Source organism: Kogia breviceps, chromosome 10 (assembly GCF_026419965.1).
Source record: "Kogia breviceps isolate mKogBre1 chromosome 10, mKogBre1 haplotype 1, whole genome shotgun sequence".
Classification (NCBI taxonomy): Eukaryota; Metazoa; Chordata; class Mammalia; order Artiodactyla; family Physeteridae; genus Kogia; species Kogia breviceps.
This window is the reverse complement of record NC_081319.1, coordinates 38,797,270-38,812,633: the sequence shown is the minus strand read 5'-3', so window position 1 is coordinate 38,812,633 and position 15,364 is coordinate 38,797,270. Positions and strand designations below refer to the sequence as shown.

Sequence of the window (15,364 nt, the reverse complement as noted above, 5' to 3'; positions counted from 1 at the left end):
GAATCTGTGTGACTGTTAACACTGAGTTTACCATCTTGATGATTCCATATGGTTCCTAGCAATTCTGAATGCAAGGTTGGTTGGTAGTCTTCAGAACATTTAGGTCTCTGAGTGGAACATCTTCTGTGTCTACTAGAATTTTTTCTGTGAATTATAAAATTACATTTGAGAACTAAAGGAAAAAAATTCCAATTATCTCAATACAACCACTGTAATCATTTTTGTTTACGGTTGTGTCGCATTACATCATTTTCAGTTTTCTGTATATTCACCTGTGCTTGCTCCACTCCTCTCCCCTACCCCACACCCTATTTTCCCTCTCATGGAGTGAGCATGAGAGGTGGGGGTGTGACTCAGCTATGACTTCAGGTGGTCTCTCCAGTTTTCTCTGAGTATGAGCATTCACTATGCTGGCTGTGATTCTGTTATTTAAAGTGATATATTTTTCATACATTATGGCCCTTAAATGCAAGCCAACCTCTTCATCTGGTGTCAGCCAAAAGAAAAGTGATCTGTTGCGACGCTGGAGGAAAAACTGGCAGTGTTGGACTTAACCTATATTGAGAGATGGTATGTTGTTCTTCACCTTGGGGTGTTCAAGTATGATATTGAAAATGCATGGTTTTCATCTCATATGCTGACTTCTGTCTCTGACCTCTGAATTAGATGCAACTTCATTGTATTTAATTCTAGTCCTTTTTCCTATATACATTTTATATAATTGTTCTCAATTTTAAAGTTTTTTAAATATACTATATTCAATATACTATATCAAGTATCTTATCATATTGTAATTTTTATAGCCATCATTTACAACAAAACTTTTGGGTTTTTGTCTTTTTAGAAGAATTTTGATAGCCAGTATGTTCATCCATGAAAGTGAATACTTTCTAACTTGCACAGTCAGGCCCACTCACAATTGTTCTGCCATAGATATTTTAGAATAAAAATAACTGTTGTGCTCAAATTTCAATATTTCTTAACTATAGACATAGTCTTATCTGTGCTCAGGCATGTGGGATCCTTTCTGTGATTGGGCTCCCTGGAGGTTGGAAATCAGATTAATTTATACAGTGTAGTTTAATAGCATCAGTTTGAATCTGGACTGACTGGGTTTGAAGCCAGGTATTGCTATTTACCATTGAGGTGATTTTGAACAAATTACTTGTTCTTTCTTTGACTGCTTCCCCATGATGGGTAAAATGAGGTTAATATTATTATTATTATTATTATTATTATTTTGCGGTATGCGGGCCTCTCACTGTTGTGGCCTCTCCCGTTGCGGAGCGCAGGCTCAGCGGCCATGGCTCACGGGCCCAGCTGCTCCGCGGCATGTGGGATCTTCCCGTACCGAGGCACGAACCCGTGTCCCCTGCATCGGCAGGCGGACTCTCAACCACTGCGCCACCAGGGAAGCCCCGAGGTTAATATTATTTACCTTATAGGATAGTCATGTGAGGATTAACTATATGTAAAATATTTAGAATACAGTCTTGCACCTACAAGTGCTTTGTAAATATTACTTGGTATCATCACCCATTTTGGCAATTTATGAAAATCCTTATAGTTCAACTCTGAATCTTGGACACACAGAATGCTTTGGGATCAAGATTGGGTCCTTTTTAATTTTTATTTATTTTTAAAGTTTTAGGTATTATAGTTAAACTTTTTTGCTTTTTCTGGCCACACTGCATGGTTTGCGACATCTTAGTTCCCTGACCAGGGATCAAACCTGGACGCCAGCAGTGAGAGCACCGAGTCGTAACCACTGGACCGCCAGGGAATTCCCTAAACTTTAAATTTCTGTTTTTGTTTGATAGATAAAGTTTCAGGCAGAAGAACTTGAATGTTGGGCTTATAAATTTAAATATTATATCTGAAGTACATTGTCAACATATAGTATCTCAGGATTGTATAGAGATGCTATTAGATGCTCATTATGTCTCCTCTAGATGCTCATTATGTCTCCTCTAGTATTTTTTCCTTTGCAGTGACATTAGTATCAAAGTCTGTTTGTTCTTTAGCAAAGTATGAATGTTGCCATGAATTCTTTCTTTTTCTGCACATAGATTCTGTGTGCTCCTCTGGGCCACAATAGTTACTTCTTTAAGAACAGTAAGGAAACTTAGGGCTTTGCCAATTTGGTGTTGGTTCCCTGTGTTTTTCATTTTGGCAGCTATGGAGAGGGTTTGCCTTCCACACACCTGGACGCTACTTTGACAATGTTCTGTAGAGGTAATCAACACACTTGAGAGTATATCTGCTTGTTCCATGGCTGCCCCTTTCTGATTGTGGACATACATTTGAATGTTTACAGTAGATACTTGGTGATAAAAGGCACTTTAGTTGCTTCTGCTCTTCAGCAGTGTTTCCCAAGAACACTCAGAGCCCTTTACAAAATGCAGAATGTTTTATGTATGAGATGTTCACTGAGTTGAATCAAGAAAATCCACTTGAAAGGAAATATGTAACAAAACAATTTCTACTGTTAATAAGGTATATACAAATGCATATACTGTTTCTCTAAAGTAGTTTCATTTTTCCAAATAGTTACTAATCAGAAAAGACTGATTTTGTTATGGTAAGTTTAAATAGAGATTCCAGGGGTTAATTCTAATCTGTGTTGGTGAAAGCTGTGAAATCAGGTAGAAAGTCTCTGTCCACCTAAGGTGGTGCTGAGATTTCTAGTAGCTTTCTTTTCTTCCTGGTCATTTCCTAAAATTCAAAGGAAGAATCAAATTATACCATTGTAACATTTCATCATGAACTTGGAGTATGTAACAGATCTAAAGCCTTACCTATATCATAATAAAACATTTCAGGCCATTCAGTCCATGTGACAAGGGATCCAACCCATTTCACCAAGTTTGGTCTGTTTTTAAGTTATATTTTCTCTTGCCCTAGCTTTTTTGTGTTGTTTTCCTTTTTTTTTTTTTTTTTTCTTTTTTTGGCCGTTATTACCTTGATTCAATGATACCAGTTTTCTATTATTATATATAGTTTGTGCTCAAAATTGACCTAGGTTTTGTGTGGTTTCTTTTTCCCTGAGTTTTATTTCTTTTTAAAAAAAAAAATTTATTTATTTGTGTTTTTTAAAAAATTTTTGGCTGTGTTGGGTCTTCATTGCTGCACACGGGCTTTCTCTAGTTGTGGCAAGTGTGGGCTACTCTTCCTTGTGGTGCGCAAGCTTCTCATTGTCGTGGCTTCTCTTGTTGCAGAGCACGGGCTCTAGAGCTCAGGCTCAGTAGTTGTGGCACACGGGCTTAGCTGCTCCGCGGCATGTGGGATCTTCCCGGGCCAGGGATCGAACCCGTATCCCCTGCATTGGCAGGCGGATTCTTAACCACTGCACCACCAGGGAAGCCCCTGAGTTTTATTTCTTATTTGAACAAATCACATCATTTTCTTGGTGTTCCATCTGCACAGTGTCACTCCTAAAGATGAACTTATTTATCCTGTGAGGCAGTGGAGGAAACATGGAAGCCACTTGTGGAGCATTGCTTTAATAAGTATATTTTTGTAGTCATATGGTGGCAGTATCAAGGAAATTATAGGATGGGGTTAGTGTTAAGAGTTTATCAGCTTGTAAATCCCATGACTTCCCATCTCATGGGTCACGAGAGTCACAAATGACACTTGCTCAGGAAAATGGTGAAGGGTGTTTTGTACTCTGATGGTACATACAATTCTTGAACATGTACTGATTGCTAACAATTCCTGTCTCTCCCCCAGCCTACCCCAACTTTGTGCATAAGCACAGTTTTGGACCCAGCCATTTGTACTTACTTATGCTTTTACACCTTCTTCCTTTCATAAAGATTTTAGCTGGCTTATGACTTGAGTTGAAACAAGGAAAAAAAGAGGAGACCTGATATGGTCTGTCCCCTGCCAACCAGAAGCTTCCTGTGGTATATAGTTGCCTCAGTCTGTCAGCACTTCTGTCTTTGAAGGTGGTTTCTGCTTGATAAGTGGTGACTATTAGAATAGCTTTGAGATAATTGCTCTCCTTCCTCTCTCGGGGATACACTTTTTTTTTTCCCGGATACTTTCCTGTTCTTGTTGACCTTGTTTTTCCAGAAGACTAAGCCTGTGGTTAAAATGTTTCGGGTCCCCCTTTGAACTTTCTGTGTGATTACCCAATTCTGGGGCACCCTTACCATATCATCAGTGCTAAAGTGGGCAAAGAATCTTCTTGGTTAATAGAAAAGGCCATTTTGGAATGACTTTCTAAGTCCAGAAACAGACTTTCCTTCAGTACTTTTTTCTGTTTGGGGTAGCAGCTTTGCCTAGTACAGGGCGGGAGGGGAGCTATGGGGAGGGCTTGTGTTTAAGGGGTTCAGAAACAGGGGATTTAAGTGTGTCTTTTGTGTTTTCAAGGCACTAACACCACTCCCGTCTGTATTTAAATGCTGTCCCCAGGTTACGACTATGGCTATGTCTGCGTGGAGTTTTCACTCTTGGAAGATGCCATCGGATGCATGGAGGCCAACCAGGTTGCTTTATACTTCGGTCAAATGATGCTGGAAGGATATATTTTTTATGTATGGGGAGGGAGGGCTTCAAATGATTAAACTTTGGAAAGGTACCAGAAATCTGTATTTGGAGCATACCACATTCCAACCAGGAGAAACTTTAAAAGAAGCTGGGAAGGTTTCTCTTGAAGAGTTAATGGGCACAGAGTGTATTTTTAAAAATAGCATTCAGTTGTAGTTGCACCATATTCCAAGGACAGTAGATGGAAAAAAATGACAAGTCTGGAGTGCTTCCCTTTGGAATGTGACTGAGCTTGGGATCCAGATGCAAAGAATGATCCTTGCCTGTCTGTGATCTGAAGGAACCTCCTGGCACAGGAATTCTAGGTCAGTACTTACACCCAGACCTAGGGTGAAGACCACTGATGGAAACTCCTGTGGCACTCAGGTCCTGCCTGCATGTGCTACTTTTGGAAGAGGGCCAATGGGGAGAAGAGAGTTAGTTGTTGATTGTTGGGGTCTTTTGCATTCATCATTGTTCTTTGCAAATTGGGGTTTCGTATTCAAGCTCTTAGCTGCATATAGTCAGAGCTGGTGAACCTGAATCTGTACTTACCCTATGTTTGAAACACCTAGATGTATTTAGCTTGACACCTATAACTGTCATCTGGGTCTTTAATTGAATGCTGCCTGGTAGTTTTGGGAGGAATTATGAAATGGATAGAATCCTTGTCATCGTGTTTCCTTGGGGAAAGTTGTTTTCTCTGTGGTGTGTTAGTTCCTCCATCTGTAAAGTGGGAGAAAGAAGCTTAGTGATACAGTTTGATTTTTATGTACCCACTGCCTGTGCTGAACATTGTGATTGCGATGCACCCAGCATCTTAAAAGAAGGCTCTGCCAGAGAAGAGTAGTATTGCATGAGAACTATTCCTCTTTCATAGCCTAATGCCCTTTCATCAGCTTTGTTCCATTCAGCATGGCTCATCACAGTTAACTTTTTCCCTTCTTTGACCGTTTTCCCCCTTTATGGCAATGGAGATGACATGCTCTAAATCCTCTGGGATCAAGCAGTAATTAGAGGAAACTTGATGTATCCATTCTTATTGTTAGTAGTATAAATACTGTTAGATCCTCAGAAAGTGACTGCATTAGGACCATATCCCCTTGACCGAGTTCTTGTTGCCTGATTTGTTCAGTGTCCATCATTGAGTCAGTCATTTAACAGATACTAATTATGTGTCAGAAAATGCTATCTGCCAATATTTGGAGAGAGGAATGAAAGTCCTAGTCTGTATGCTTATGGTTGATTCCATTCTAACAATCTGTCCTAATTTGAGAACATTCATTTAATTCATAGCATCTTGTCTTTATCAGTGAGTAATTTTAAATCCTTTGCCACTGTACTAAAGAATATTGTGAGTGGTAGAAACATAAATGAGTAGCCATGGCAGATGCCATTTCTTTAGTACCATTCTCCCAACTGTGTGTTTCTCGTAGAGGGATGTTGCTTTTTATCAGAGCTATTTAATCTTAAAAATAACCATATTGTGTCTTAACTGCCTCTTCCTTCTATCCCCCCAAAAATCCTATCTAAAGTATCCAGACTCCTAAAGAGTAATGTCAAATAGAACTAGGACAGCCTTCTTTAAAAATAAGGATTATTCTTATGCTGGATTTCTGTTAGAGGTACATCTAGAAAAATGTTCATTTACACAAGCAGTGTCAAGGGGATGTAGCCTATAGACATATCTCCCCCCACCCTTCCCACCCATTCTTTGAACACTCTTAGGACTCCCAGATCCCTCATGAATGACCTTTGCCCAGTGATTGGGACACCAGAATAAAGCAGGAACAAGGCCAGAATTTTTCTAGATGTGAAATAGAATGTTTTGACGGGTAACCATGCTCTTGCATGTGTCACTCTGTGCAGGAGAGCAAGTAAGAGACAGACAGCCTCTGTCTTCTAGGACCTTATAATCTCATACTAAGAAAGGTGACAGAGATTATGTGGTACTCATGGATTCCATAGAGTGTTCTCTCAGATAAAGTCCAAATTCTGTCCGATAACATTTTCAGTATTCACTGGAGTTATTTCTTAATAAGACATCACCATATCCTTATTCAGTCAACCCCATTTCCTAAATTTTTATTCTTCCCCTAGCCATGGGACAGAGGTCACACTGCTAACACTGCCATGCAATAGAATCCTCTCGCTGAACTGCATAGACTTCATGACCCAGTCAGTATTCTTTTAATAACCTTTATCACAGCTCAGATGTGTACAAATCATTCTGATGAAAAAAATTTTGAGAATGGAATATTCAGGGGGATTTTTGTATTTAGGTAGTACAGCATAGAAAAGAGGAGTGTAGGTTCTATAGTCAAATGTTACTTCCTAGCTGGGTTGTCTCTGGCAAAATTTCTTAACCTCCCTTGGCCTCAGTTCCCTCTGTTACCAGTACCTCATGGGACCCTGGAGTGGATTAAACGAGATCATGTGTTCACAAGTGCCTGCTGTGTACTAGGCACCTTTCTGGATGCTGGAGACGCTGCAGTAAACGAGACAGATTATATAACTTCTGTTTTAGTGATAGAAGTCAGAGCATAAACAAGTAGACAAATTTAAAATAATATATGATAGTGCTAAGTGCTATAAAGATAATGAAGCAGGGTATTGAGAGAATGCATATGAGGGCAGTTTTAGATGAGGTGGTTAGGGAGACTTCTTGAGGAGTAACATAGAATTGAGTAGTGACTCTTGGTACATAATGTATACAGAACACTTAGCGTAGCATCTGATATCTAGTAAGTATTTGAAATTAGTCATCTCCTCCTCCTCCTCTTCCTCTTCTTCATGTCAAGTAATTTCCAATCATAATTCTGGGAAAAAAATTTTTATATCTGGATTTTCCTTAAGGAAATGGATGTGGATCAAGCTCCCAATAACACAGCAGTTTAAAATCTTATGAGAGACATAAGAATGTGAGGGAAGAAGTCCTTACTCCTTGGAGTAAGGTGCAAGTGTTTGTGGAAGATGTCTATTCATCCATTCTCCTTCCCTCTAAGTTTTACTTATAGACCAAATTAGTATGAATTCTGAATCACCATCTACAGGGCACCTTTGAGTAGTCTGTGTATATGCTTCTGAGGAGGGTTCTGTGAAATGCTTTGGGTTGAGATTTTTATAACTCTTCACTATCCTGACTCTTGATGTGAAATGTCTTTTATTTATCATTGACTGATACTTCTAAGTCTGGGGAAGGGGATAAAGGAGGCTTCTGGCATCTTGCTTTGTCAGATATTGTGGGGTATGTGTGCATAATGAGGTTGTTCAGGATGATAATTAAGGCCCCTCTAGCCCTTTCCCAGTGCCTTAATGGAGACATCAAACTAGTAGGATGCTCTGCAGCAGTACTGAGCATGGTGGCCAAGGGGAGTCATCACTTAGGGTATCACTTAGCCAACAGCTGTCTGTCTGGGAAAGTAATTTCCTACAGAGGTCTGTCAGCTCATACCTTCACCATCCCTGTCTAGGAGAAGTAGAAAGCCAGCATACACTGTGAGATGCAGAACCTTTTATTCTATCCCTTCCTGGGAAAGGTATTTCTAGCAGTGTCATATACCCTTGACTTTCCTTATTGTCCAAGTGACAGTAAGGAAATTGAGAGTGGATTGAGAGTGACTATTATCTCCTTTCTCTTTGTGTCCCATCGCACTGGGACTTGGGGAGGGGAATAAGAAGCATTGTGTTAGAATAACTCTCAGTGGTTTCCCAGTTGTGCTAGTTCTCTCAAACTGTTGTCATTTGGTCTGCAGCATTTTATTTTATCAAATTTGCAGGTATGATGTTTGTTGCCTTTTTCTGTTTGACCAAATAGTCACTAAAGTGCCCTTATAAAAGGGCTCTGGGAGAATAATTCATTTCTCTGGAGTTTTTACTCAACTTTATTAGCATCAGTGACCTTCTTTAACTAAAGATGACTTGGCTACATGACAGAATCATCCTGACTTTATAAAGTGCAAGGGAAAAGGATGCTGTTATCACCTAACATGAAAATTCCTTCAGACACTGACTTTTTCTAGTATGTGGGATTAAGAATGTAGACTACATGAAGTTTTATGAAATAGTGTTTTTTTGTGTCAACAAACTTAGAGTTTGAGTTTTTGAAGATACCAGGACGGCCAGGGTATTTCTGAAGGTATGTGAAGGAAGCCAAATCTTAAATGGGATCTGTCCTTGTGATTAAAATGAGATGAATAGGGAACACTTATGTTTTGGGGGATGGGAAGACTTTGTTCAGGCCATGATGGAAAAAATGAGCTGAGACTCAGTTTGTTGGAATCTTATTTAAGTTGTTAGCAATATTGTATGAAACATTTCAGTACTTGAATTGTGTCCTTTCCAAATAACAACAACAAAAAATCTTTATAAATTCCTGCAAGGCTGTGGCGTTGCCTAAACCCTCACCCTAAAACTACTTCACTGAAGAGAATTTGGCATCCTGGCCAGAGCTCAGCTGTATAACTTGTGGGTTGAGTCATGCCATTCTTTCTGGAAATTTCAATTTCAGTACCCTCTCCTGAGTGCCCTCAGTAGAGGTATTGGTGGGAAACAGAAAGGAAAATGAATTCTAAAATGTGTGTAAATCAACAATTATTGAAGATTCTCACTCTCCGGAGAGTTGGGGTATTCTGGATAATTAAAACTGATTTTAAGGGGGACTTCCCTGGTGTCGCAGTGGTTGAGACTCTGAGCTCCCAGTGCCGGGGGCCCAGGTTCAATACTGGGTCAGGGAACTAGATCCCACATGCATGCTGCAACTAAGAGTTTGCATGCCACAACTAAGGAGCCCACCTGCTGCAACTAAGACCCAGCACAACCAACCAAATAAATAAATTTTTAAAATATTTTTTAAAAATGATTTTAAGGATTGATGATTTGATTATGCAGTTTGGTTACCTGTCCAGTGATTGAGTCTTGGCTGGGTACCAGGCAGTATATCATAGTGGTTAAATATATGGACTCTGATTTCCATCCAACTAGCTCAGTAGGTAAATACATGGACTCTGGAGGCAGACTGCTTGGGGTTACTTCTCAGCTCTGTCACCTTCTACTATGTAACTTGGGCAGATGGCATAACATAACATCTCTGTGTCTAAATGTCCTCTCATACTTCTAGGAATTAAATGAGTTAATGCATGTAAGGTGATTAGAACTGGGCCTGGAATGCAGTGAACATTGAGTGTTTATTTGTTATTAACACACAACTTCTCATCTGACTGGACAAGTAAGTCCTAAATTATAGCAGCTCCAGTTTTGGCTTCATGGAGTATGTGGTTAAAAAAGGATTTGGTGGCGGTGTCCAGGGGATTATTTTTACATCAACAATACTTCTTATTTAGCCTGTTGATTGGGACTGATTATCAGGTCTCTCTAGGTGTTTCTCCTGCCTCAGTGATCAAATCTTAAATTTGCTCAGGAGGAAGTGCAAGAGACATACCACATGTGGGGCATGGAGTATGGTTAGACCACACTGGGAATCTAGCCTGTGACCATAAAACCCTAAACTCTGGTAACTATCCACTGGTGTTGCCTGTCTCAGATTCTTTTCCAATAATTGTAAAAGGTACTCTAAACTGTAGTCAGTTTAGTTTTCTTGAATTTTAAAAGTAAACATTTATCATTTGGCAGTTTTAAGGGAAATTTCCAATGTGTCTCCTATGATGAGGTTTATGATTATTTTTGTTACACATGGTTCATTTCTGTGGATGGAAGAAATTTAGTTCCTAATTTGTTCTAAATTGGGCATGTGCCTGTATATTTTAACCTCGTGCTTTGATGTTGCCATATTTCTTTCAACTTTTAAAAAAAAAATTATTTATTTATTTATTTATTTTTGGCTGTGTTGGGTCTTTGTTGCTACACACAGGCTTTCTTTATTTGCAGCGAGCCGGGGCTACTCTTCGTTGTGGTGCACGGGCTTCTCATTGTGGTGGCTTCTCTTGTTGCAGAGCATGGGCTCTAGGCATGTATGCTTCAGTAGTTGCAGCACTCGGGCTCAGTAGTTGTGGCTTGCGATCTCTAGAGCGCAGGCTCAGTAGCTGTGATGCATGGACTTAGTTGCTCTGCGACATGTGCGATCTTCCCGGACCAGGGCTCGAACCCCTGTCCCCTGCATTGACAAGTGGATTCTTAACCAATGCGCCACCAAGGAGGCCCCCAGCTTGTATTTTTAGTTAATGTTCGACTTTTTATAAAAATGAGATTGTGCTAAGTGCTAATTTTGGAACTTGATTACAGACAGTTATTGAAAAAAAACAAGTAGAATTTGTATAATTCTAATTAACTAGTTCAGGGGTTATACAAAGGCACAGTTCCCTTTGTGGTCTTGGTTATAACTTTGGTTTATGACTTTGTATACCTCCAGACAGTATAGTGTTAGGAGCACAGACAGGTTTAAGATTCCAGCTTCATCAGTTCCTAGCTCTTGTAACTTCTGAAGCTCAGTTTCCTCATCTATAAAATGGAGGGATAATCGCAGTACCTACCTCAGAGCAATTGTGAGATTAAAGTATGTAATGTATGTGAAGTGCTTGGTATGGCATCTAGCATGTGGTATATACTCAGTAGTACAGGGTGATTCTATAACTATGGACTCTACTTGGTTGCCTTTCTTTTTCTTGGCTGCTTATCTACCTCTTGGGACTCAGAGATGCCTGAAACGTGGAGGCAGTGCTTTGGGTGGCAGCTAGATCTTTGACAGCCAGTTCACATGGTGCTGTTGCACAGTCTCTCCCATGAAACTTGGGGTGTCTGGACTGAAAGTGAAAGAGGCTGGGTAGCACCTGTCTTGACAGTGTCTGAGGGATGAGTGCACAGGCATCCAGGCATGTGAGGGCAGACGATCATGGCCACTCCAGCACTCATACGGTGGAGAGCCTTGTTTCTGAATCTAGCATTGCTGGTAGTTCTGTCACAGAATTCACTTAGGCCACAGGTGGCATTGAAAGTTTATTGGGTGTCTTCTCCATTCAAGTTGAACTTGGAGGTTATCATGTGTCTTTGTGTGTTCTCCACATGGCTAATTGTTCAGATGTTGTCATTCCACCCTCTAACTCATTTGTATGTGAGCTAGATACATAAATACGTGTCTATGTAATATGTATTATATATAATATGTACATATTTCTTGTTAAGAGTATTGATGATATGACTTTGATAATCATGGATAAGCTTATGTAGATTAATAATTATCTTTGGGACTTCTCTGGTGGCGCAGTGGTTAAGAATCCGCCTGCCAGTGCAGGGGAAAAGGGGTTCAAGCCCTGGTCCGGGAAGATCCCACATGCCGTGGAGCAACTAAGCCCCGTGTGCCACAGCTACTGAGCCTGCAACTCTAGAGCCCACGAGCCACAACTACCCAGCCCGCGTGCCACAGCTACTGAAACCCATGAGCCTAGAGTCTGTGCTCTGCAACAAGAGAAGCAACTGCAATGAGAAGCCGGCACCGCAATGAGAAGCTGGCACCGCAATGAGAAGCGGGCACTGCAATGAGAAGCCGGCACCACAACGAAGAATAGCCCCTGCTCGCCACAGCTAGAGAAAGCTTGTGTGCGGCAAGGAACACCCAATGCAGCCAAAAATAAATAAATAAATTTATTAAAAAATAATTATCTTTAATCTCTCATGGTGAGATTAGTAATGCTGATGTTGTATACTAATGATACATATTTTACCGAAATCTGTGACCAAGTGAAATTTGTATTTAATCTGTATGAATGCTGTTTCCAAAGGAAAATATAAAAAGAGGTCTATCACAGAAAGTAGATAATTGGTTACCAGGTTCTTATAGAGAGGGGGAAAGCAAGAGGGAATAGTGAGTGACTGCTGATGGGTAATAGGGCCTCTTTCTAAGGTGGTAAAAATGTTCTAGTATTAGTTGGTGGTGATGGTTGACCAACCTTGTGAATATACTAAAACCCAGAGAATTGTACAAAGTACTAGAAAAGAGTGAATTTTATGGTATGCGAACTATATCTCAAGTTTTTAAAAAAAGTCTTTAAACTTAGCATGGAATTTAGTTCAGGATCCCAGCCTGACAGGAATGAATCCGGGTCTAAAATAAAATACAGATTCACTTACAGAAAAAAAGGTGTTATGTCAGTTTGTCTGGAAGCTAGAGATTTAAAGCTTTGATCGTAAAATGTCTGAAGAATTTCTTTGTTAATGGTATCTACATGCCACAGAAGAACATTTAAACTAAATGTCTGAAAGGTGAGGATGGAATTGGTAACAAGTCACATTTGAAGTGGCCATGTAGCTGTGCACAGTAGTTGCTCAACACAGTAGTTGCACAGTAGTTGCTCAGTACAGAGTGGGCTTTCTGTTTTAGTATCCACACAGTTAGAAATAAAGGAAAGGGGAATTCCCTGGCCCTCTAGTGGTTAGGACTTAGCGATTTCACTTCTGAGGACCTGGGTTCGATCCCTGGTTGGGGAACTAAGATCCCACAAGCCTCGCAGCGCAGCCAAAAAAAAGAAAAAAGAAGAAGGAAAAAAAGATATAAAGGAGAGGACTATTTTGAAGTATTGATAGATTTAAAATGAAAGTGCCGCTGGGAAATCCTTGGGCTTTTTTTTTTTTTACAGGGACAACATTCCTGTAACCAAATGCTCTTTAGGTACCAACATGGATCTCTCCTGGTTTCCTGGAATTGTTAACCACAGCTCAAAACTGGAATGTGGGTAGAGAAAACCAAATCACTGCTGAGGGAGGTTCCCTCCCTGTATCTTTCTCAGAGGCTTCTTTTCAGCAGTTTTTTTTTTTTAATTCTTTTTTTGGGGGGAGGCTGCGTTGGGTCTTCATTGCTGCGTGAGGGGGGCTACTCTTCTTTGTGGTGCACAGGCTTCTCATTGCGGTGGCTTCTCTTATTACAGAGCACGAACTCTAAGAGTGAGGGCTTCAGTAATTGTGGCACGTGGGCTCTAGAGCGCGGGCTCAGTAGTTCTGGCACATGGGCTTAGTTGCTCCACGGTATGTGGGATCTTCCCAGACTAGGAATCGAACCCATGTCCCCTCCATTGACAGGCAGATTCTCAACCACTGTGACACCAGGGAAGTCCCTTTTCAGCAGTATTGACACTGTAGCTGTCATCTTTGACTTCTAGTACCAGAGGGACACAGAGGTTCTTTTTTTTTTTTTTAAGAAAAAAAATTATTACGATAATTTAAGTATCATAAAATTCACCCATTTTAAGTATATAATTCAGTGATTTTTAGTAAATTTACCAAGTCGTGCAACCATAAAGTGATTTCAGACTTAAAGAAAAGTTGTAAAAACAGTACAAAGACTTCCTATGTGCTTTGCACCCACATTCCCCAAATGTTAACATTTTACCACATTTGGGTTTTTTTGTTTTTGTTTTTTAAAATTTGTTTATTTTAAAACATGAAACCCAAGCTGAATAGAAACCACAGAAATTACATTGACAAGATTTTTAGTATTTGCCAAGAAAAATAAAGCACCCAGAGAAATAAAAATCAAACTCCAAACCCAGTTACAAAAAAACAAAAACAGAAACACAGCGACAGCACATACAGCCATGGCCCTATGGAAGCTGGAGAATGCCAAGCGATTCAGGCCTCAGTTCCTCACTCAGGATGCTAAATCACCTTGTGGAGGGATGCAAGGGACAGGAGAGAAACCCGGGAGGGGGAGTCTTAACAAATGCAGAGATTTTTGAATGATTCCTTCTCTTGAAGAGGCATCATTTAACTTGTCTTCCCATCATACCCCCTCCCTTGGTGGTTGGAGGTACTCTTTGGTTGGGGAAAGTAAGTAAATTTCTGGTGGGTTGAGTGGATACTTTGGAAAGTGATGGGGGCTTAAGCTATCTTGTCAGCGCTCCCAAGAGGGTCGGTCCGCTGCTGGGCAGAGCTGAGGTTGGGGGTTGGGGTTGGAGGATAGGAAATAGGACCAGATTCAGATCTCCCACTCCTGCACACTGTAAGGTTTTTGTGGGGCTTAAAAAAAACCAACAAATGTTTTCCCCCATCAGAGAGCTGGCATTTGGATGCCTGATACACAAAGAAGGACTTGTGTGCTAGCTAGCATTAGACCAAGAAGCAACAGCAGCCAGGGGAAAGGCGAAGCAAGCTTACATCCACTGGCCTGATGTTATTTTGTAACACAGTTGTTCTTAACAGTGGGGAGAGGGTGGGGGGAAGGCAGTTTGGATATCCTTTTCTCCCCTCCCCAGCCACTGGACATTTGGCAATATCCAGAGACATTTTCGGTTGTCACTACTGGCACTAGTGAGTAGAGGCCAGGGATGCTGCTAAACATCCTACAACACAGAGGACAGCCCCTGTAGTGAATTATCTGGCCCAAAATTTAAACAGTGCCAAGTTTGAGAAACCCTGGTATAAGGGGACGGGAGTTATGGTTAGCCATAGAGAGGATGACCCAACTTGCCATGGGTTGACTTATAATGAATCACCCTTCTCTTTACCTTCCTCCTGGTCCTAACAGAATGGGGAGTGGTGGGTGGGGTTAAGAGTATAGTGATAGAGTGCAGACATGCCTCCTGCCCACCCTCCAGACTGCCAGTTACAAGCCTAGCCTGTGCCCTTGGGGTAGGAGCTTCAGAATGACACCTACTTGATATATTGCCCAGAATAAGTTCTTTAAAGAACCACAGGGATTTTTTGGGGGGGTTGTGTTTTTTGGGGTGTTTTATTTGTTTGTTTTTTGTTTTGGCCATGCTGCGCACCTTGCAGGATCTTAGTTCCTCTACCAGGGATTGAACCTGGGCTTGGCAGTGAAAGCTCCACATCCTAACCACTAGGCCACCAGAGAACTCCCCCCAAAGGTGATTTTTTAGAATCAGTC

At 40.7% G+C, this 15,364-nt stretch overlaps 1 protein-coding gene across 3 annotated transcripts in view; it reads left to right on the top strand.

Moving 5' to 3' along the window:
* Positions 1–15,364, top strand: part of RBM6 (RNA binding motif protein 6) — a 109,372-nt gene that overhangs the window by 43,830 nt on the left and 50,178 nt on the right. For 2 of the 3 annotated variants that reach the window (XM_059076790.2, XM_067044161.1), the window contains exon 6: positions 4,420–4,493. The exons of the other annotated variant lie outside the window; for it this stretch is intronic. In XM_059076790.2, coding sequence (XP_058932773.1) covers positions 4,420–4,493 — 74 coding nt within the window. The remainder of the gene's footprint in view (positions 1–4,419; positions 4,494–15,364) is intronic. 3 annotated transcript variants of the gene reach the window in all.